At 38.0% G+C, this 24,218-nt stretch overlaps 1 protein-coding gene across 4 annotated transcripts in view; it reads left to right on the plus strand.

Moving 5' to 3' along the window:
• The first annotated feature begins 4,480 nt into the window (after positions 1-4,480).
• The window catches only part of LOC107686822 (anoctamin-1-like), a 45,514-nt gene continuing 25,776 nt past the window's right edge, over positions 4,481-24,218 (plus strand). For 3 of the 4 annotated variants that reach the window (XM_016483952.1, XM_016483949.1, XM_016483950.1), the window contains exons 1-10: positions 4,481-4,703; positions 7,061-7,227; positions 11,489-11,806; positions 15,761-15,859; positions 15,953-16,104; positions 16,458-16,512; positions 16,925-16,976; positions 18,381-18,436; positions 18,547-18,588; positions 23,510-23,574. In XM_016483952.1, coding sequence (XP_016339438.1) covers positions 4,625-4,703; positions 7,061-7,227; positions 11,489-11,806; positions 15,761-15,859; positions 15,953-16,104; positions 16,458-16,512; positions 16,925-16,976; positions 18,381-18,436; positions 18,547-18,588; positions 23,510-23,574 — 1,085 coding nt within the window. In that variant the 5' untranslated portion in view covers positions 4,481-4,624. The remainder of the gene's footprint in view (positions 4,704-7,060; positions 7,228-11,488; positions 11,807-15,760; positions 15,860-15,952; positions 16,105-16,457; positions 16,513-16,924; positions 16,977-18,380; positions 18,437-18,546; positions 18,589-23,509; positions 23,575-24,218) is intronic. The other variant, XM_016483951.1, reaches the window with a different exon arrangement.

Here is a 24,218-nt window from a genome sequence, read left to right on the forward strand (position 1 = left end):
CCTCGGGGAATGTTTGTGGACTTTGTGGAGTGTGTGTTGGCCACCTGTGGATCGTCTCAGTTACTGCTGTAACCCTTGTTCCCTGAATGAGGGAACAGAGATGTTACATTGATACTGATGTATAGGGTCATGCTTGGAAACCCCAATAACCTTCAGTTAAGAAGAGAAAGAGCCAATGAACTGTGGTTGGTGAGATTTGCATGCCAAATTTCCTCCCTGTGACCCATGGGGTATATAAGGAAGTCGGCCGCACACTCACCTCAGATTTGCAGCTGAGGAGCCGAGATGGGATCCCGGCACCCCACAGTTGGCCCGCGGTTGTGGCATGAGGGACGTATCATCTCCATTCTCTCATTCAAGAAATGAGGGTTACAACAGTAATCGAGATGTTCCCTTTCATTCAATCACGTTCGACGTTACGTTCCCTATGGAAAGCGCCACAACCAATGGCCCTTCCCAGGACCCTATGTAAGGCAACAAAGTCTACTGTAACGTGGGACAGACAAGCAGTCCATACTGTTCTCTGATTTACGACAAAGCACTGTGGAAAGCGTGCCCGTGAAAGGGAAAACATACTCAGAGAAAACTGTGGAGAACTACATACGAACTGACAGATGGCAGTAACAATGTATGGAGATGGTCTGCAACTGTGTTCTACCAACTGGAAGAACAAAATAGAGGTATTTGAAAGGGAAAAGCTTTTGCAAGGGAAAGACACAGTGTACACTATGGAAAAATACATGCACAAGATTACCAAACCAGGAATCCAAGTGCGGAGCACAAGGCCATATGCAGGGGCTGACCAACAAGGCATTCACCCACAAAGTCAAGTGTCAGACAAAGAGCTGCTCAGATGTTCTGAAACACTGCATACGGTCCACATAGATGCGCAAGGCACGAACAGGACACAGCAGTGCGAGGGCTGGGTCAACAAACGATTCTCCACTCAGCCCTCCATGGAGGAAGGAGCGGCGCTTTCACCATCTCCTGAAAAAGAGCAGTTCCCTCCATCTCCAGGTGGACTGTCTCAGTGAGGCTTTGGCTGCCGCTTGGAGGGTTTAGCTGCAGACCATGAGACTAGGGTGTCACCTTCCAATGGAGCAGGCAACAGGAGGACACCCTCGACAACGAGCAGACGATGAGGCAGCACCCAGCGGCTTGGTGGAAGAAACATCACACTGAGGCAAGAAGTGTTTAATTGTCTCCGTCTGCTAAAGAGAACTCCTTAGCGAAGTCCTCGACAGTGTTGCTGAACAATCCAGACTGTGAGATGGGGGTGTCGAGAAAGTGAACTTTGGACCCTGGACAACAGTACGGGCATGGGAGCAAAATTTGGTTGACCCTCCTGTCATCTCTGTCAAGACAGCTCTGAAAAACATTTCCATACACCGGTTCTCAAGTTAAAAGTCTGCTTTAGATTCCACTCCAGAGCATGTCCCAGAGTTCAGCCAGGAGCCTGCTCAAGTTCCAGAGGCCGCACCGCTGTCCGTTATAGCTATAGTTATCCTGTGTGTGGGGGCTGCACACACATCATTAGCGCCTCCCAAGACATTTTTTTTGGAAGGGGTGTGGACTCCACCATCACAGCTGCAGAGACTGTTCCTACCTCAAATGATCCTAGTTCCAGTGTCCCTATCTCCTTCGTTAGAGCCAAGGAGCCCATTCCTGACTCCAGTGTCCCTAGCTCCTTTGTCATGGTCACAGAAGCCTTGCCTGACTCCAGAGTCCATAGCTCTTTTGTCATGGTCCCGGAGGACATTCCTAACTCCAGTTTCCCTAGCTACCTCGTCACAGCCAAAGAGGCTGCTCCTGAACTAATAGCCTTGTGACACCAGCGCCAACCTGGTGGTTCGCTGTACTGCCAGCTTTGCCCTGGCTTCTTGTACTGCTGGCTCTGTCTTGGACTCCTGTACTGCTGGCACCTCCCTGGCTCTCTGTATTCCTGGTACTGCCCTGGAGAATTACTGTCCTGCTGGAGCAGCTTTGGTCACACCCTTCACCAGCAATATATATATATATATATATATATATATATATATAAACAAACATTTTGGTGAATTAGAGTAACTTTTTTTCTAAAAATATTTGTGCATTGTATGTGCAGTAAAGGAGGTATTGGCAAGATTTCAGCCATAGCCAGACTGGCCACCAGAAACCTACTACAATATTTGGAATATGAAAAAAAAAAAAACTTTTGGTTCATTCTAGTATTTTTTCAAAAAAATTTTTTTAGCTTACTGTACTTACAGTAAAGGAGGTTATGGCAAAATGTAATCTGTAGTCAGTCAGTCTGGGCACTACAAACTCACTAAACCCACAGGGATTATTTTTTCAAGAAATGTATTTATTTATTTATTTATTTATTTATGCACTTGTATGAAATGAAGTATTGTCAAAATCTAACCTCTATTAAGTAACTCTTGAGTGCTACAAGTTTTACAATGTGTATTATTAAATTTTAAAAGTTATTGTAATTGCAATAATTTTGGCGTTTTAAACCAGTTGGTGCATCGTGCACCGTAATACTGCATTAAAGCTTTCTCGGGTATAAATTTGCAGCTAAAATACACGTAGGAGTTTTGAATTAATATTTTTTTATGTCGAAATACAATGGTTGCATATTGTTCAAATTAATCGTGGTATTGATATCATTGTAGGAATGTCGACTCTATAAAAGTGGAAAGGGAATGTGAATGTACGGCAAATATCGAACCTACAAATAACTTTACGGCACTGCAATACTGTATAATATCACATATGCCAGTGTGATATTGCTGACATATAAAAAGTCACTTTAGAACTAGAAATGGCAGTTGTGCCTGGACTGTTTCATTGCAAGTAAGAAAAATGTGTGTGAGAGAGAAAAGTGTGTGTATAATTACCTGTTCTTTCGGGTAAAATTATATATAGGAAAAAAATCTGCTTGACGTGTCCCTGAGGATATCAATAACTTATCTGTACTTACAGGTTGAGGAGCTTCCAGGTCACTTGCATGAGCGCTGAACAGTGCATTGATCAGTAAGGAGTGAAGTGTCATTTGAGTTGGCTTTACTGAGCACTGAAATCTGGCTCTTAAAGATCAAATAGTTTCAGCACTTTTCAAACCCAAATGAACCTGTCTTTTGAACAAATCTATTGAGTGAATGATTCAATGACTCACTCGTAAGGACAATCAGGCCCTGTACCAAATGGCACACTTCGGCCCTGTCCCAAATGGAACACTTCATGTGCACTTGCGGTCTTATGGACTTACAATGGCCGCCGCGTGCGTGTGTCCGTTAAATTCACGAGACTGTAGGGTGTCCCATTTGTCATTTTAGCGTTCAGAATGGTGCTCGCGAGCGCCCCCTTTGCGGCCGTTATGCGCCCTCAATCGACACTTCTGCCGAGCCTGCACTTGTGCGAGCTCTGCAGCAGACTTCTACCCGACAGTCAAAGCGGCATTACGTCACAAAAGTGCGGACTCGGAGGAAGACCGCGAGGGTTGAGGGTGCCATTTGGGACAGGGCCTTCATGTGCACTTGTGGTCTTGCAGACTTACAATGGCCGCCGCGTACACGTGTCCGTTAAGTCCACTAGACCGTAGGGTGTCCCATTTGTCATTTTAGCTTTCAGAAGGGTGCTCACAAGCGCCCCCTTTGCGGCCGCTATGCACCCTCATTGCGCACTTCTGCCGAGTCTGCGCTGAGGCGAGCTCCGTAGCAGACTTCTACCCGACAGTCAAAGCAGCATTACGTCACGAAAGTGTGGACTCAGAGGAAGACCACAAGGGTTTAGGGTACAATTTGGGACAGGGCCTCATTCGTTGTGCTTGAATGAATCAGTATAATCGGTTCAATTAATGGTTCAATGACTAACTCATAAACAAAGTCACTTGTCACCACCTACAGGATGTAACAAAGAAGTGATACAAACAGTGCTGGTAGCAGTCTTGAAATGCCCCTCTGTCCAATCAGATTTGAGACCTTGTATATTCCAGATTTACTTGACCACAGACATTTTGAATTGATGTTCTTAAATTTTTTTCGGTAGTAGTCATCAGTGGTCTGTAATAGTACACTCTTAATGGTGTCTAATTAACAAAAACTGCCATTTTTAGAGCAGTTTAGTTATTATATGGACATACAGTATTGTTTGTGAAAACAATGGTTTGTTTTTGTACATTTACATTTTTTGCAGTTTAACACATTTTTCTGTGTTTCATAAATGTGTTATCGTTAAAATGGTCAAGCTTACACTCGGAAAATTCGCTGTGGAGTATAATATAATAATAATAGCCCGTATAATAGCCCGTATCACCGATATGCATCCCTGTATAAATCATAATATTTAAACAGGCTGTAAGTCCCGTGACTTCAAAACATAATTTAACAAAATGAGACAATCCCGCATTCAACTGGTGTTGCTTCATGAACTGCCCAAATAAAGCGCATCTGACATGAGGAAAAGCTCGTGTTTCTTGTAGTGATGTAGATGTGTGTGGTTGGTGGATGAGATAAAAACGCATTCGCACGGATCCAGTCCTCTGCTCGAGACTTCATGTAAATACTCCACAAACGATCGCGGAGGGACGTCACTCTCACACACACCGCCTACAACTTCCATATATCCACCTGGAAACTAGATGCAACGAACATTTGCGCCAATGAAGGGTGAAGATGATGTAAATACTGCGAGGAAAGATGAGGAGGCTGATGGCTCGGGTGAGTTTCTCATGTTTTGCATTCAGAATCCTGATTGCGCTTTTATTTTAAAGATCGACAGATTATGGATCGCTCCGTAGCCAAACAGAATCCATCACTCAGACAACATATTTATTTTTAACACGATTGTTATAACATCCAGGTATGTTATAAATAATGCATTTAAGCAATAACCTGTTGACTTGTGTTATCCCTGTTGAAAAAAACAGCATATGCTGGTTAGGTATGTTTTGACGCTGGGATGCTGGTTTAAACTGGTCCTTTGCTGGTCCTTTATGCTGTTTTTTTCAACAGGGATTATTAATAAAATAATACTAATAGTAAAGTCAGATGTGATGAATGGATAAAGAGGCTTGTGTTATTAGGTGAGCAACAGTGTTCTGTGGGTTCAGTGCAGTCACGTATTGCCTTCAGGCGCGCGCGCACACACACACACAGTGAGCATATGAGGAAAATCCATCGCAGCATCATCATCTTCACCTGAGGAGAGAGATGTTGGTTTGAGGGGGCGGGGCATGTCAACCTGAGCTGTCAGAGGGGATTTTCCCATTTGTGGTAGGCTATATGGAGGCATGGCTTTTCAAAAAGAAATGGTTTAAGGGAGAATGTTACATTATCTACAGGGATTTTATAATAGAATGTGGGAATGATGTATAAAGCCTGTAATATTTTCCATATTTGCAACAGTGTGACTTATTGGCCTTGAAATACCAGGAGACAATCAAATGTAACTCTCAATGAATGACTACCACAAGGGCGTTTGCCATTTGTCTGACATCATTATCGTGAATGTAATCGAGCTTCATTAACTAATCTCAACGAGCAAATGAATATATGGTCCTCTTAAACATAAACCTCTAGGTAATGTTCTGGCTGAAAATGACCAGAAAGCATGTTGTATATCAGTTGGCTATCAGTTCCTCTTCTGATGGCAGCCGGTTTTATATGGTTTCTTGGCGGAACATGCTGTTCAGGTTTGTTTATTAGCTTGTCTACATTGATCTAGGTGATGGATCAGATGGACTAGCAGTTAATAGGGCTGAGATTGATCCGGCAGACTTTGACCAAGCTGGTTAAAGCTGATAAACCACCTTGGACCGGTGACAAACCAGCTATAATGTTCCAAAATTCAGCTTGATCATCCTCTGATGAAATGACAAGGATTTTCTAGCAGGAACGGAAATCTAATTCAACAAAATCTTTTTCAAACTCACTTTTTAATTTAAGAAAATTTCTCTAAAGATTCTTTACTTATTGCAGCAAATATTATATAATAATATAACATGAATGTATCTGGGATCGTGTAAACTAATTATTTTCACATATAATATGCCATTTTAATATTAAAGGATGTTCGTATTAATACCCCTAGTTTCCATATGTCTGTCAAAATGATATATATATATGTATGTATGTATGTATGTATGTGTGTGTGTGTGTGTGTGTGTGTGTGTATTTTTTTTCTTGGGTTATTTATTTGTTGTGTTTATCATGTTCAAATTTATACTGACTACAAAAGAAAAAAAGGCTAAATGACATTATTGCAGTGACAGTCCCCCTGGAGCAGTCCGAGGTTAAGCATACACACACACACACACACACACTTGTATCCTACAATGACCTACATATGCATTCTAGGGAGAAAAATGTAGGCATGCGTTCTATAGGACGTTGTTTTTGCTTTATTTTTTATTTGAGATTCATTATACAGTACCATTGTCGTATTACCACTCCATTTTTAAAAACATTAATTTATTTATTAGGCTTTAGTCAAGGTGATGAATTTCCGATGCGTGTCTTACATGAATTGCATTTGCTCTCAGCTGCTCTGTAATTAGGTTGGAAGGTATTATTGTTATCAATGTATTGACCCCTTGCTGCCCTCTCTGTTTTTACTCCAGAGCTGTGATCTATAAAAAGCAACAGAAGTTGTTATGGTATTAAATATAGTATGTTCCAAAATTATGAGACCTTATTGAAAATGAAATGTAAACATTTGTAAAAAATAGTAAAACAAAGAATCATGAAAATAAAAAGAAATATTTAAGATTCTAAACAATTTCTTGGTCTAAAAAATAAAATAAAAACAATTTAGAATACTGACTGTGTGACCTCTTCTGTTTTCATTTTGTATTAAATGTGAACTGTTGGGCTGTCTGTTGCTCTTGATTGTTTATTTTTAATTTGCATTCAAACTTGATTTTTCTCTTTAAGTGTATGTCAAACTAAACTTTACACCAGCTGTGCAAATCTGTGTTACACCAATAGTTGTTGAGATTAATTTAGCATTGCACTTTAGGTTCATATTGCAAATCAATAATATTTGCTTTGATAAATTTGTGTTTGCTCTTCAACAGGGGAGAAACTCTTGGGTTTCAACAGCACAGAGGAGCAGCCATCAGGCCCGAGAGGACAAGACAGCATGTGGCGAAATGAGAAGTATGAGACTGTCCCATTGGATGTGAAGGGGATTGATGAAGACAATTCTAAAGGCACTAGAGATTCTCTATACCCCCAGGCTGCTGTAAGTCACAACAACAGAGAAAACATACCTATGCACTCATTTCGTACACTTTTCAGGGATAAAGACATATTACCGGTTCCTCACCTGTTTTCCTGTCTTTCTAGTACTGCATAATTTGCAAGGCAAACTATGGACAAATATGTGGACATTTGAATGCTTCAGTTTACACTTTTGTAGGGAGCAGGTGATATATGATATTTAAGCTAGGGAGGTTAAATTGCATAAATAGTCAAATTTGCATTGTAATTCTATTGTTTATGCAAGGGAAATAATCTTGTAAGTTTATATCATGGAGGATAATTAACCAAATATATTTTTATGAAAACTAAAGCTTGCCAAACACATCTCGGCTAGAACACATTGCCTTCCTTTTCGTACTCCAGATGGTGCAATAAACTTTAAGCTCTGCCGAGTTTGCGTACCCTTTGGTTGTGCAAAACTACTTTGCATACTAAGGAAGTATTTGAACGTCTATTCGCAAATCTGCAGGACAGGCTGGTCACTTTGAAATACCCTCTGAAATGACTTTATAAAAATGTATTTAACCATGTGTAGTGTGCATGTTCATAGATTTGGTACTTTTTGAGTGGTGTGTTACTCCTTATAAGGATTTAACCACATATTCAGGATTAAAATGACAAATCGTCCACTGAAAAAAAAAACAGCACTTGTCAAGCAGTAAACTTAATTTTGCATCTTAATAAGCTTTTGACAGCTCCCACCACTCTATCTCATTATTTATAATTCTTTGAGTCAAAAATGCAATTGAATATGTTTTCCCTCTTAGTATTTTGTTCAGAAATCTAGCATGAGAAATATTTACAGGAGTGAAAAGTGTGACAATAGAAAGAAAAAAAATTTTTATTTGACCTTTTTAAGCTTCTATAATATAATGTATAATATAACATAATAAATAATGTCATTTAAAAGTCAATTTATATTTATGCATGGGAATTGAGAAATTTCTTTAGTCTTTTTAACTAAAGACTAACATTATTTGTTTGTTGATACCGCCCCTATAGATGTTTGGTGTTCATGTAAATCCCAGCGTGGTGATTCTCACTTCCTCATCACGCAGAACTGGTTTAAAGGGATAGTTCACCCAAAAATGAAAATTTGATGTTTATCTGCTTACCCCCAGGGCATCCAAGATGTAGGTGACTTTGTTTCTTCAGTAGAACACAAACAGAGATTTTTAATTCAAACCGTTGCAGTCTGTCAGTCGTATAATGTAAGTGGATGGGAATCACGACTTTGAGAGTCATAAAACATATACAAACAAAACCAAATTAAACCCTGCGGCTCGTGATGATACATTGATGTGTAAAGACATCCGCCATAAAGCAAGAAGAAGAAGAAGACGCGTCACGCTCCGGCTGAATAAGAAGACACCTCATGTGCAGGCTGAAGGACAGTTCAGACTAGTGATGGAAATTTTGATTCTTTCAAGAGATTCGTTCATTTTCAGTTCGTTATTCATTCACTACATTCAACAAATCACATGCTCCGTCACATCTCATACTCGAAGGCTATTGGCTCGAGGTTTAGTCATTCTTTGTCAGGATGAAACAGTCCACAGAGCTACCCGGTTCACTGATCTGCGCATGCGCTGCCAATAGCGCCGCGCTGCTGTGGAGGGAGGAATTTCAGTGAACTAGAAATATGAGTCAATGGATTACGTGAACGAGAACGATTCGTTCACCAAAAAGATTTGTTCAAAAAGAACGATTCGTTCATGAACGTAACAACACTAGTTCAGACATTGCGGTGAAAATCAGAGGTAAAAAACGATATAAATACTGTTCAGTTTCTTGCACAGCCCGAGAGCCGCAGGGTTTAATTAGGTTTTGTTTGTGTATGTTTTATGACTCTCAAAGCCATGATTCCCATCCACTTACATTATACGACTGACAGACTGCAACGGTTTGAATAAAAAAATCTCTGTTTGTGTTCTACTGAAGAAACAAAGTCACCTACATCTTGGATGCCCTGGGGGTAAGCAGATAAACATCAAATTTTCATTTTTGGGTGAACTATCCCTTTAAGTGGTTTAATACATGGGCTGGAAATCCTAAGGTCCTGGAATCAAACCTCACAGGGGATGACGCATGAATTGTAGAGTTACTGAGTTCCAGTCTGTTCTTAAGCAAAGTGCACTGAATGTTCTAAAAACACTGTGCCTGCAGTAAACTATACTAGGTATATCTATTTTTTATTTTTCTTTGGTTGGAAGCATCTGCTAAATAACAAAAAGATTTCTGTGTCCCGCATTTAAGCAGAAGGAACAAACTTTGAATCTGTGCTGCTCAATGCAGGATGGAAATTGAATATGTTCAGCTGATTGCCTCTTTGTCCTGATAAATGTATTAGTTCACTGCTCATTTGTTGGAAAAAAGAAGTAGACTTTTAGTCAGTGTCACCTTGTTGTTATTGGTTTCGAAGAAGATGTACTCTGTTTCTGTGTAAGACAAACCCACTTGTAAATACTTGCAAGCATCAGTAAATTGTTTTATAGTTTCTGTAATCTGTACTGGAACGCAAATATATACTACTGTTCTAAGAAGTTTGAGGTTAGTAAAAGTTTAAATATATTTAAAAAAAAGAAGTCCATTATACTCAGCAAGGCATTTATTTTAACAAAGATAAAGTAAAACTGTAAAATTGTGAAATGTTATCACAGTTTAAAATACATGCTTTAATGTATTTTGAAATGTAATTTATTCTTGTGATGGCACAGCTGAAAATTCAGCAGCCATTACTTCAGTCTTCAGTGTTAAGATCTTTCATTCTAACATGCTGATTTGGTACAAGTAACCTTTCCAAGTAGCATTATGCTGCTTAATGTTTGTGTAAAATGTTTGTTTAATTATTATTTTATTCTTTAATGTCTAGAAAGTTCAAAAGAGCAGCATTTGCTAATTTGAATTTTGACATTTTGTTTTCTTTGTAGCAATGTAAAAGTCTTTACTGTCACTTCAATTTAATATATCTTTGCTGAATAAAATAATTAATTTCTTTAAAAAATGCTGACCCCAAAATTAATCAAGAGTGTAAGTGCACCAATAGGTTTCAACATAGATAAGATCTTTTTCCCTCATAGAAATTAGCTGTAATTTGTTAACTAGGATTTATTTGGTGGGTAGTATCTCTCTTGCCCCATGTTTCTATGTGTCCTTGTTCAAACTAACAACACCCCAAACTCACAGCACTCAAACCAACAGAGCAACACTGAAAGCACTACAGAGCCACAGTGTTTACCATATACTGGAAAATCAGCCTATGAATGGTTTACGTCTCAGTGAAGTAAGCTGGAATAGAATAGTGTTTAACATAAATACACCTTTAAAGGGCCAGAAATCTGGAAGTCATACTCTGAGTACACAGGCAGGTTTATGTCTGTTTTTGTAATAGACGTAAAGATTACTTAAAGGGGTCATATGATGCGATTTAAATTTTTCCTTTCTCTTTGGAGTGTTACAAGCTCTTGGTGCATAACATCAATTGTAGAGTAGTGCTTGTTGTTTGTCATTTCTCCGATCACAAATGCAGACATGGTTTTATGTTTACGCGGCGCGATGCAACGCAACATGTAAAAAGACAGTACAAGTCATTATAATCCATAATTATGTCCCCACTGGATGCAACAAATGCCTCGTTTATAATGAGTTTTAATGTTTTTGTCTCGTCGCTCCAGCCGGGACAAGGCATCACAATATGGTAAGGGGCGTAACATTTCCGTCACACACTTGAGGTATTCGGCCAATCACAACGCACTGGATAGCTGGCCAATCAGAGCACACCTCGCTTTTCAGACCGATGAGCTTTGTAAAAATCGACGCGTTTCAGAAAGGCGGGGCATAGAGGAGAAACAATAATGTACAGTATGTGGAAAATAATGTGTTTTTTTAACCTTAAACCGCATAAACACATTTCATTACACCAAATACACAAAATAATGTTCTTTTTAGCAACATCATATGACCCCTTTAATATTACTAGTGCATTTATTTTTGGTTTATAAAGTTTGAGGTTGAAGGTCAGAGTTAGCATCATGATTTTGTTATTGTAAAGTCATTTTTAGATCCCATTATCACTTCTGTCTATATCATTTTTTATAATCTCTTCATCTATTTTAAATAAAATGTCAAAAGATATTTACTTAAAATCATATAATAATCTACTAATGCAAATTAGTCTCTTATAAAAAAAAAACTATACAAATGCATATAATACTCTTTTATGAACTGTTTTTTCTTCTCAGCTCCGGAAAGCTCAGCAGGGAAATGAGAGACCAAAGGACCCAAAGCTGTGGCCGTACTTCCAGGATGGCTTAAGGCGGATAGATTATGTCCTCACCTACCATGTCCAGAAGCCCCAGAGCACTCGCAAACAGTCATCCAAGTCCTGCTTGTGCTGCAAATTCACACGTGAACAGAGCAACCCACCTGCTCATGAGGACCCCGAACTCGCAGCCCAGGAACAGAGGCTGGATTACCATGATGACGACCAGCGCCTCCGCAGGGAGGAGTTTGAGGAGAACCTGCGTGAGATGGGCCTTGAGATGGAGAGAGAGGAAGGGGTGAGTCCCATTGTGTTTTTTCATTTACAGTAGTGTCCATGAAAACCTGGGATTCGTAATCTAATTTTACATAAAATTGATAAGAAATTTTTCAGATTCTGCACTATTTATAGGTGAATTGCATAAGCAAATTTGTGACATTAACCATATGAACTCCTTCAGATGGTTAAATGTCAGATGTTCTTGCTTCCACTGAAGCTTAAATGCTCTTTGGCTTATTCTCAAATCATACTGAAAAATCATACAATATCATCATTAGATTTGACACCAACTTGTGAAGTGCTGCTGTCATTAAAACAAATGCCTGAACTTCATGTTCAGTTTTCAATTCAACTTTTTGCTAAAATTGTTGTATGGGGGAAAAAAATAAATAAAAAGTACGTAAGTAAATAAATAAGGAAGGAAGGAAGGAAGGAATTTAATTTAATTTAATTTAATTTAATTTAATTTAATTTAATTTAATTTAATTTAATTTAATTTAATTTAATTTAATTTAATTTAATTTAATTTAATTTAATTTAATTTAATTTAATTTAATTTAATTTAATTTAATTTAATTTAATTTAATTTAATTTAATTTAATTTAATTTAATTTAATTTAATTTAATTTAATTTAATTTAATTTAATTTAATTTAATTAATTTAATTTAATTTAATTTAATTATTTTTGCAATGCCTCCGGGCATTTATTTAGGGCATCCAAGACCAAGTCCTACCTACTTGAATAGGGAAATCCTAAATTCTTAAAAACTGCTTGCCACACTCACATTTAAATTACGTCATCTGACATCAAATCTGACATTAACTATGCCATAAATGTTGTCTCTAATACCTAAATAGCATTAAAAAAAGCTTTTATTTTAGGCTGGACCAGCCAATGGGCATGTGCTGTCCTATGCGCATGTCCAACCTAAACCCATGTCCTATGATTCTTTTATTTAGAAGATGGGAAATATTCTACCATATTGCAATTTTTTTAACTATATCTTATCGTTATCTACCTTGGTGTGAACAGGCCTGAAGTCTTTGATTGAATTAGAAAACTGAAAATAGAAGGATTTTTCTTTTTTTGAACCATGGGTATATTTGGGAAACTAGGAGACATTAATGATTTCACACATTAAACCTGGTAAATTACCATTAAAATTGCCGAATTTACTTTACTGGTGAGTAACTTTACATTAATTCATTTAGCATATGCTTTTTTCCAAAACGACTTAAAGATTTGACTTATGCTCTAGCTTGTTTCCCAATCTAGCTTTCAAATAAACCTCCCATTGTATACTATGTGTATTGCTTGCTCTGTGATGAATTGTTTATGTTCCACTATTGTAAGTCACTTTGGATAAAAGCGCCAGCTAAATGCATAAATGTACCAGTAATTTTGCACCTCCTAACCTGGTATTTCTCAAAAGGGCTTGTTCTCATACATGAACTCTAACAGTAATTTAAATTTGCCAGTAATTTTCCAGAAAATACTATGTGTGAAAGTGTCCACTGTGATGTGCCTTTTTGTAAGTTTCAGTCACCAAGGCTATAATCTCAGCTGGAATTGAGCCACTGTGATAATGATAATGTCCACCCACTGAGAGATGCAACCATGCACATCAACTCTAGCAATGAAACTAATAAATTGGCTTGTGAGCAGCTCTTTGCCAACATTCGCTGTAACGTGGACCAGACTTCATGTAGATTTTCAACAGTCTGGACTCTTGAGACTGTTGTCCTCATCAAAATGAAATCCAAAGACCAGTCAGTTCAGATAGCAGTATGTTTGAGGCTGATAGATTCCTTTCATCTTAAATATTGTGTATTATGACCAGCTATTTTTCTTAACCTCTCTAGCTTTTTCTTAACCTCTCTAGTGATTCATTTATACAGCAGCATAATCATTCCCTGTTGTTGACCCAGAAACACTTCAGTGGTGTGGAGAACTACACTAATAGTGTTATTTGTCAGGTATCTTCTCAGTGACGTTTCCCAGTGAAATATGGAAGAACTAGACTCTTCTTTTTTATTTTCATGTTTATTTTGGGAGAAGATTGTGGAAAACCTAGTCAGCTTGTTGAAATGGTAAAGCATCATGGAGTTAAAGAGTTGTCACCCTTAGGATACATCAAATTATTTCTCTAAATTGTTCCCCAGTCCCACCAACGCTATAATTGCTGACTGTAAGAATGAATTAATTTGATTGTTGGCAATCATAAAACAAGTTCACACTTACTTTACTGTGTAATGCTACTAATTTGCAGTTTTAGTATGATTAGCGATTTGTCTTTCAAGCTTAACTTCTATAAACCCATGTTATTTGCTCTGATGTTCGCAGACTACAGGAATTGAACTTTCTCCACTGTGCTGGATGTTCTCATTGACAGCTGAGCCAGAATTAGGTGAAGAGGTCTTAGTGGACTAATCATCAACAAAGTGTTTATTATGCAGAGGATAATAAACTGAAGTATTAGTCTAAAGGACCAAGATTTAGCAGCTCTGTGAAAAAGTACAGAGAATTGTTTCCTGAATACAAATAATTTGGGTTCACTTCAATATTCTGATTATTGTTCCTTAGTTCATGTCACACAAATTCTTATGTCATGACATTTTTAGCTTCCTCTCTTTCTGAGTTGAATTAAATCACATGAATATTATTGCTGAACCTTAAAGGGGTCATATGATGTTGCTAAAAAGAACATTATTTTGTGTATTTGGTGTAATGAAAAAATTGAAATCGCATCATATGACCCCTTTAAAGAATCGTATTATTCCATCTCAGACCCAACTTTGTGCCAAAAACAATATTTTTCTCTGTATAAAATGGATCACTATGTTTTTTCCCATAACTCTTGAGCTTGACAAGGCCAATGTGAATGTAAACATAATGAAATACTGATAAGACTTAGAAAAACTGGCTCTGTTTGAACCATGTTGTCAAAAACAGTGATGTCACTCCCCTAAACATGATGTCATAAAAGATTAAAGCGTTGGGTTTAGAGAGGGAAATATAAAATAGAAATGTTCTGAAATCTGTTTTATTCTAAAAGTTATTTTGTTATATACAGTAAAGTATCACTAAGTTGTGGGAACACATTCACAACTAAAATGGTACCATGTCAAGATGTGATTGTTAATTTAATTGGGGTTTAATTAGGCTTGTAAATACTTGAATATAATGTAGTCTATGAGTAGAAATACCTGTTTATGTCGTACTTCGCTGAAAGCAGTGGCTGGGATTGAACAGACTGGGTCAGACCTTATGTGTGGGATGTGAGTTATAACAAGAGTGGGTCATTTGAAGCAGATCTTACATAACCCTCTTTTCAGCTTCAGAAAACCAAGAGAGAAGTCCTTCTCTTCTGAGATTTTTTTCTTCATTTCCGTGAATTTATTTTCTCTCAAAAGGTCCTCCGTGAACAAGGAAACCTAGTGTGTTAAACCCTTGAAAAGAGATCTTGTCCATTTCTTGAATAGTTTATGAATGGTTTGCATGTTTATCTTTCAGAATACCCTGAATGAACGATATTGGTGCTTATCAATAATAAGCATCACTATTAATATCAGTCGTAGAGTTAGTGATTTGAACATACCTTGAACCCAGGAAATTAATATTGTATTAGTTGTATAACTCTCATACCATTTTACAAAAATTGTAAATCTTGGTGAAAAGAGGCGCTACTACTTTCTTGTGAATATTGTCTACCATACAATAAAACAGGAAAAGCATTACATGAGTTTAGATGGACTCTGGATGGACCGACCCCTGTGTAGGTGCCAGAATACCATAGAGACTTGGGGGTGGGTTTTTTAAACTTGGGCCAGTAAGCAACCACGCAAGTTTTGCCAGTGCAAACACTACTCATGTTTTTTTCAAAAAATGCAAGAAAGCCAGTGATATGTGCTCTAACACTATCTGCAATATCAGATATGCTGAGGCCATGTCTCTTTATCTTTGTTTTTCAGAATAAAATACCAGGTGTGGGATTCTTGAAGATCCATGCGCCTTGGGAGGTTCTTTGTCGAGAGGCAGAGTTTATGAAGTTAAAAATGCCTACATTTAAGGTATTTGTTCTTGTATCTTATCACGTGATAAAGAGAATCTGTGTGTTCTACACGAGCATGATGTACTCTGCTGTGCTATCATGTCTTTTTCAGAAATATGAAGTCAGTCATGGAAGCAGCATTGTAGAGAAGGTCAACATGTTTATGCAGAAAGTCACTGCACCCTTGCAACCTAAAGTTGGGGAAAACCGGATGGAAAATGTGAAACACCTCTCCTACCCGTTCTCACGAGAAAAGCAGCATCTGTAAGTCTATAGTGATTCATGGCCACACAAAGCTCATGTTTAAGTTGATTGCTGACCTCACAACCATTCCTCACATCCTACATTGAGTACAATGAATGAAAATGATCAGAAATTATTTTGCCAAATGCTATTTTTACTGTAGAAAACAATACGTGATTGTTATAAATGTTCAAATTTATGGTCAAGTTAAAGTAGTGAAATATGAAGGATGGTCACTAATAATCCTCTGAAAGGCAGTGTACTGTAAATGTGCCTTTTGTTTTTACAGCCCCATGGTATATTATTGCCTGTAGAATTGAATAGGGAGGCACAAAACAGTCAATGAAATGACCCTTAATCTCTTCTTTTCACAGCTTTGATTTATCAGACAGAAATTCCTTCTTCGACAGCAAAACCAGGAGCTCAATAGTAAGTACCAGTCCCTTTAGAAAAGCGTTTTGCCTGCCTAGTCAGGGACGATTTAAGACCAAGTGTCATTTATCCCCTGATTTGATTACCAAAGGGCCTGTGTGGCTCCACACCAAAATGTCAGTGACGTCAAAGTTGTTCTTTTTGTGGACAATGATTTCAGTCACTTGATCTGTCAGCTGCCTCTTACAATGCTGTCCAACCTCCGATTGATTTTCTCAGCAGGGTTTATTTATTTATTTTTGCTATTTTAGGTCTCTTAAAGGTATCCTGTGGTATTTAGAACTTTTGTTGACTACAATTTAATGTCATTTTAGTTACGTTTTGAGTCTAGTATCACCAAGAAGGAATAATATTTATAATAATCTTTATTTATAATCATTTTTATAAACCTATTTCTAATCATCAACAGGTGTATGAGATTTTAAAGCGAACAAAATGCACACGGGCTAAGTATATCATGGGTAAGTCTCATTTTCTTTTTTTTGCTTGACAAACTAGCACAAATCAACCTGAATCCCATCCAACAATGTTGTTGAATTGAATGTTATCAAAAATCAATGGTAACACTTTATTTTAGGGTGTCTTTGTTACATGGTACATGTACTTACTGAAGTAGTAACATTAAATTATACATAATTATAACAAACTAACAGTAAACCAAGCCCTAATTCTAACCCTATAGTAAGTACTTGTTACTCATGTAATATTACTCATTACTTAATTGTTTAATTACACTTTAACAAGGACATCTTAAACGGGTCATATGATGCAATTTCAATTTTTCCTTTCTCTTTGGAGTGTTACAAGCTCTTGGTGCATAAAGAAGATCTGTAAAGTTGCAAAGACTAAAGTCTCAAATCCAAAGAGATATTCTTTATAAAAGTTAAGAGTCAGCCACACCTACCTAAAAATCTAACACACCCCCCACATACCTACGTCACTATCTGGGAAGATTTGCATAACGCCGCCCAAATGTTCACGCAAAGAAAGAAGGCGTAACTTTTATTCTCGCTGTAGTATTGTTGTTGCCTCCGCCGCCATGTCGTGAAGGCGCTGTGTGCGTCGTTGTGAAAGCGAAACTACTTTGTTTGTGTAAAAATCAACGCGTTTCAGAAAGGCGGGGCATAGAGGAGAAACAATAATGTACAGTATGTGGAAAATAATGTGTTTTTTGAAACTTAAACTGCATAAACACATTTCATTACACCAAATACACAAAATAATGTTCTTTTTAGCAGCATCATATGACCCCTTTAAAATGAAGTGTAACTAAGGTATTGCTGTCTTGTAGTTGAAGCGCAGAGTCTACAGTTAGTTGTGTAACGTTTGAACCATAACGTCACCAACACAACTTTAAATGTGCACAAATAATGAGCAAACAACTCACACATAACCCTGCCCCTAATATCCAAGGACAGTGATTGGTTGAATAGATTGGTGATTCACGAGTATACTTTAGGGCTGTTCACACTGTGCTTAACGCAGGATTATCTAAACCCCTCTTTTAACCCTGGGGACCCTAGGTACATTTCACACTTGTAATTTAGTAGCAGGGTTAGCACCGCTTTTACCCAGGGCACGGTTTGTGCAGTATGAAATGATGCAGTGATAGGATGTTGTGCATGCATACTTCGCAAAGGACAGTCATTGGTGACGGAAGTGGTGACAGAAACCGTGAATTGGAGTAAAGAAGAGACTGTTTATTTTTTCCTTTACAGTCCACCAAAAGGTCCATTCAAAAGGAAAAACCTGATTTACCCAAGCTTTAGAATAACCAAGTGTTAACTATTGCACGTGTGAAAAGCCCTTTTGTGTTTACAAGCACAACAATAATCACTCAACTCGACTGAATTTCATGTTCACAGGAATCAGCAGTCTACTGGGCAGTGGTATCTACACAGCGGCCTACCCTTTGCATGATGTGAGTGACATAATATTTTGTTTTCTTTTATGTGTACAAAAATCCTTTCAATTCTCTCCAATTGATTGTTCTATTTCTTGTGTAAGTTAATTTGATTATTTTAATTACAGGGCGATATTGATGGCATAAATGCTGAAGCAAATGACAGAAAGGTAAAAGACATTACAATACATACTTACTGTATATCTTAGACTTTAGATATTTTAATCTCACACTGCATGCCTTAGTGCTCAATTTAGATTTTTTTGCTCAGGTCATTTTTTTTGTCTGGCTCTTCACATTATGTTTTGATACGTGAATATCAAATTTGAGTGTGAACTGAAATGACTATGTATAAATGAAATACGGCATGCAAAGTTTTGACATGTTAGATACACAAAAACAGCTGCCTTTGTACCTAGGGTGATAGGAGATAATGAAGGCATAAGTCATGGATTTGCAAAGCCCAAATGGTGCCTGCAGTAAGGTTTCCAGCATACAGATGAGAACAATCAATAGGCTATATAAAGGGATAAATTCTTTCATTCCGGTCTGTGTTCTTCACTTTACCATCTGTTGAGAAAAGAGTTGTTATCAGTGAATCCTCTCTACATCTGTTCTCTAAAATTGTTTAAAAATTCTATAAAAAAATAAAATAAAAAAAAGGTCAAATTCTAAACACATTTATTTTCCTCTGAATATTTCTTAAACCCTGTTTCTCCTGGTTAGACACTTTTATGGCATACTGTAAGAATGTGGTAATTGATTCTCATATTGACTGATTAAGATATAATTAAACCCTGTAAATGGGCTCCAGAAACTTGAGACGTAGCTTGTGTAGAGGAGACCTGGTGAGACTTTGGACGTGCCTGCAGCAAGCTCAGAATAATTGTCAGGTCACCAAGGCAACAGGATCATTTCCCACTTCAGCCATCTGTGAGCAGCTCTCTTGCAGGCTTGCTGTTGAGTGGGAAGTGTAGCCCTTCTCAAAATAATGTATAACGGTTATTTTCAAGAACTAGAAAAAGAGTAAATGTTTCAGGGGTTTTTTCACACCAAACCTCAAGGGACCTTGGAGAGAGTTGGAGTTTTGGTGTGTTTAGTGTGTTTACTACTGTAGGATGTGCGTGCAAATACATTATATGCTAGTGTTCCTGTAAAACATAGCTTAGTAGGTATATACGTCAAGTGGTTTTGTTGCGCTGATTTTATGCTGTTCTTTTTAACTTTTTATTCATCAAAGAATCCTGAAAAAAGTATCACAGGTTCCAAAAAAGTATTAAGTAGCACAACGGTTTCCAACTTTGATAATAAATCAGCATATTAGAATGATTTCTGAAGGATCATGTGACACTGAAGACTGGAGTATTGGCTGATGACATTTTTGCACTGCATCACAGAAATAAAATATATTTTTAAGTATATTAAAATAGAAAACCATTATTTTAAATTGTAATAATATTTCACAATTTTTGATCAAATAAATGCAGCCTTGATGAGCATAAGATTCTTCTTTAAAAACATGTCATATTACACAATGTCTTTAAAGTTCACTTCTCTCACAAATTTGCATATAGCAAGTAAAGATTACAAGAATACATTCACTTTGTTTATTTTGAGTAATCTGTATGAATAAAGCAGTATAATTCAAGTATTCTGAAGAGACACAATCATTGCTTTATATGATTAAATCAGGCTTTTGTTCAGATATAAACATTGATCAGCTTAAACGTGCCTGCGCAGTTGAACCAATGATGTTTGTTCTGGCTAGACAGACAAGCACATTTCTTCCTCAATAACTAGTGATGTTTTTTTCTCATGTATCAAGCAAGTACGATTGAGCTGCAGTAAAAATAGCTGTCTGGGGCCCCCGTGAAAATGGCAGGTAGCTCAGTTTGTTAATCCATCCATTAATGAATTTTATACTACTATAGTATTTATTAAAATACAATTCATATCAAGTTTATGCATTTTTTAAAAATATGTAACAAACATATTTTATTTGTTACTGTTGTTCAATCAATCAATCAATCAGTTCAATCAATTTACGTTATTGCACAACGAAATTGTGTCTGGTGAGTCTCAGTTACAAACTAAACAAAAGAACCAACAACTTAAATCAACCAACAATAAATAACAAACAGCAGCAGTTATAAAGTGCAAATTATTAGCTGGAGGGTGTATAGGCAGGTGGTGTAATGGAGGTCACAGCTCTTGGAAAGGACCTGTTTCTCAGTCTGTTTGTGTGTTATCATGGCCCTGTATCTCCGCCCTGAGGGCAGGAGGCCAAACAGTCTATGACCCCGGGTGGGTGGGGTCTATGGCAATGTTTTTGGTCTTCTTCTGGAGGTGTTCTGCATACACCAAGTCCAGATCTGGAAGTGGATTCCCAAAAATCCTCTGTGCTATTTTAACCACCCGGGCCAAATCCTTCCTGTCCTGTGTTGTGCAGCTGGCATACCACACAGTCACACAATAGCATAGGATGCTTTCTATGGCACTCCTATAGAAATTGATCAGCAACCGAGAGGAGAGTCCAGCCTGCTTCAACTTCCTGAGGAAGAAAAGTCTTTGTTGAGCCTTCTTCACCATGGTGGGAGGTGTTCAGAGCCCAAGTGAGGTCTGCTGTTATGCGGATACCCAGGAACTTGATGTTATCGACACGCTCCACTTCTACCCCCTGTATGAGCAGTAGTGCATGTGTTGTCCTTCCGGACCTTCTGAAGTCCACAATAACCTCCTTGGTTTATTGGTGTTCAAAACTAGGTTGTTTGCTGAACACCACTGGGCCAGGTGATGGATCTCCTTTCTGTAGTGAATCTCATAATTGTCCGATATGAGACCCACTACAGTGGTATCGTCGGCAAATTTCACAATAGTATTGGAGGTGTGGATAGGGGTGCAGTCATGTGTGAAGAGAGTGAAGAGAGCTGGACTGAGCACGCATCCCTGCAGAGTGCCTGTGTTCAGAACGAGGGTAGACGATGTGTTATCCCCTATTCATAAGCACAGTGAGGTGGACAGGCCTAAATTGTAGAGTTTCTGTACCAGTTTGTGTGGGATTATAGTATTAAAAGCGGAGCTGAAGTCGACAAATAGCATCCTGACATATGTTTTTGACATCTCCACATGGGAAAGGGCTGTGTGGAGTGCTATGATGACTGCATCCTCCGTAGATCGATTTCCCCGGTAGGCAAACTGGTAGCTGTGTAATTCAGGAGATGTAATGTTCTTAATGTTCTGCAGAATAAGCCTCTCGAAACATTTCATAACAACAGGGGTCAGAGCCATTGGGCAATAGTCATTGAGGCAGGTAACAGCTGACCTTTTAGGCACAGGTACTATAATGAGGCAAACAGGGACAACACTGAGCTGCAGTGAAAGGTTAAAGATGTCCTGAAATACTCCTGCAAGTTGGTCTGTACATAATTTCAGTGTCTGGCCCCGCAGCCTTGGTGACATTGATTTTGCTCAGTGCAGCTTTCACCTAATGACACTGAAGGACGAGATTCCACTGCCACTGTTCTTCAGGCTGGGATAGCTGGACCGTCTCTTCGCCACCTTGTGAGCCGCATCCTCTTTTAAACACTCCCCAGTCAGTGCATTCGAAGCAGTCCTGAAGTGCTGAAGTAGCCTCCAGACTCCAGACTTGTATGGTTTTGAAAGTTGGTGTTGATCGGCAGATAAGAGGTCTGTAGGCCGGTGTCATTTCCAGTGAGATGTGGTCTGACATGCCAAGATACAGAGATGCTGCAGCTTTATACGCCCCTGGAATGTTCATATAGACCTAATCCAGAATATTATTATCCCTGGTCAGGAAATTGATGCACTTGAAGAATTTGTGAAACACAGCTTTCATTTCTACATGATTGAAGTCTCCTGCTACAATCACAACTCCCTCTGGATGTGCATTTAGCTGGCTATTAATAGTGTTGTGCAACTTCTCCAGTGCTGACCTGACATTAGCCAGTGGTGGTATGTAAACAGCTGTAATCAGAAAGGCATAAAACTCTCTTGGCATGTAGAACGGTCTGCATTTCACTGCCAGATATTCCAAATCCGGGGAGCAGTGTGTTCCAATAACATTCGTTGCATACACTAATTGTTACGAACATAGTTACACATTCCACCGCCTTTACTCTTACCAGAGGCTGCAGTCCTGTCAGCTCGGTACACGAAGCGGCCCTCCAGTTCGATAGCCTCATGGGGGACATTGTTATTATGCCAAGTCTCCGTGACGATCATCACACAGCTATTCATACCACGCGACATAATCCTCAGCCGTAACTCATCCATCTTTTTGACGATTGACTGGGAATTTGTAAGAAAGAGACTTGGAAGGGCTGTTCTATGTGGGTTAGCATGTAGCTTGGCATGTAGACCGCCTCTCTTGCCTCACTTTTGCCTCCGCTCCCTTCTCCGCCTCTTGTGCCACTTATGCAGGACATTCAGCCAGTATTTATAGAACCATTAGGCAAATCCTCTGTATAATCAATCCGCAAATATACTGATGGTTGCAGGTATGGAGGTGTACCATTTATTTAATTGAGCTGAGTGATCACTGCTTGTTTAGTTGGTAATTAATCCATCTATTTCTACTAGTTTGACCCATTCAAGGCGATTTGTGGATATGTTGAAAACGTAGCTTCTCAGACTTTATCTACTGGTTTCACTGTTGAATGTTGTTATTAGAGGTTTGTGTATTATTTGATGTCAAATTTCATAATGTTTTGGCCTTCCCTTCCTTGCTTTCTCGGACAAAAGCTACAGCTACAGTAGCTTCTTTGACTTAAGTGTACACTATGTTCTGGAGACTGGAGATCTCCGTGCAGCTATGGTGTAAATCCACCCTCACTTACTCATAATACTGTTGTACATTACATCCCCAGGCGCACCGAACCGAAGTCATTATATTCAAAATTACTAACATGATCGGAGAGAGGCTTCATTTGTCCTTTTCATCAGTGTATCAGTGAATAATCAGTCATTGCCATTTCCATTAAACCCCACTCACTGTGCATTTCAGCCATACTGTATGAATGGATGTTGAATCGCTGTTCCAGGATGTATGTCATTTTAATTCTATCTTTGCAGATCTTGTATGAAGAGTGGGCGAGTTACAGCATATTCTACAAGTACCAGCCCATTGGACTGATCAGGTATTATACTGACAATAAATGAACTGCCAGAGACTGAGACAAATGTTTGCCCTGGAATTATGGGCTAGCAAGAGGGGAGATTTTAGAAATACCCTATACTGATATACGCATTATTCAGGAGTCAGATTGTCAATGTAATGTTTATCATTAGTTCACATAGGATGAGCGATGTCTGAAATCTGGCAAATAATTAAATGTCTGATGTCTATTTAAAATAAAATCAAATAAATATTAACTGAAATAAAATAAAATATACAAGAATTAAACATTAAAATAAAATAAAAATTCTGCTAGGTTTCTAATTTCTCGTTTTAGTTACTTTAAAGTGCTAAAATAACAAAAACAACAAAATTATTAAAACATTAAACTACAATTAATAGAAAATAGAACTAATAAAAGAAACAAACAAATAAAGATTTAATTCAAAATATTAGCAAAAACTATAATTGTATATCAATAATACTAAAATAACACTGGTTTACTGGATTATTGTACTGCCGTTATCATGATGACCTTTAAGATGTCAATGAACCTGACACTCATTTTTTTGTCTGGATCTATTAAGTTAAAATTAAGTCTAAAAATACATTACAAATGCAAATCATACATATAGGACTCTTCTATGATGAGCAAAAGTAATATAA

The sequence above is a fragment of the Sinocyclocheilus anshuiensis genome, unplaced genomic scaffold (assembly GCF_001515605.1).
Source record: "Sinocyclocheilus anshuiensis isolate Anshui unplaced genomic scaffold, SAMN03320099.WGS_v1.1 scaffold773, whole genome shotgun sequence".
In the NCBI taxonomy this organism is placed as follows: domain Eukaryota; kingdom Metazoa; phylum Chordata; class Actinopteri; order Cypriniformes; family Cyprinidae; genus Sinocyclocheilus; species Sinocyclocheilus anshuiensis.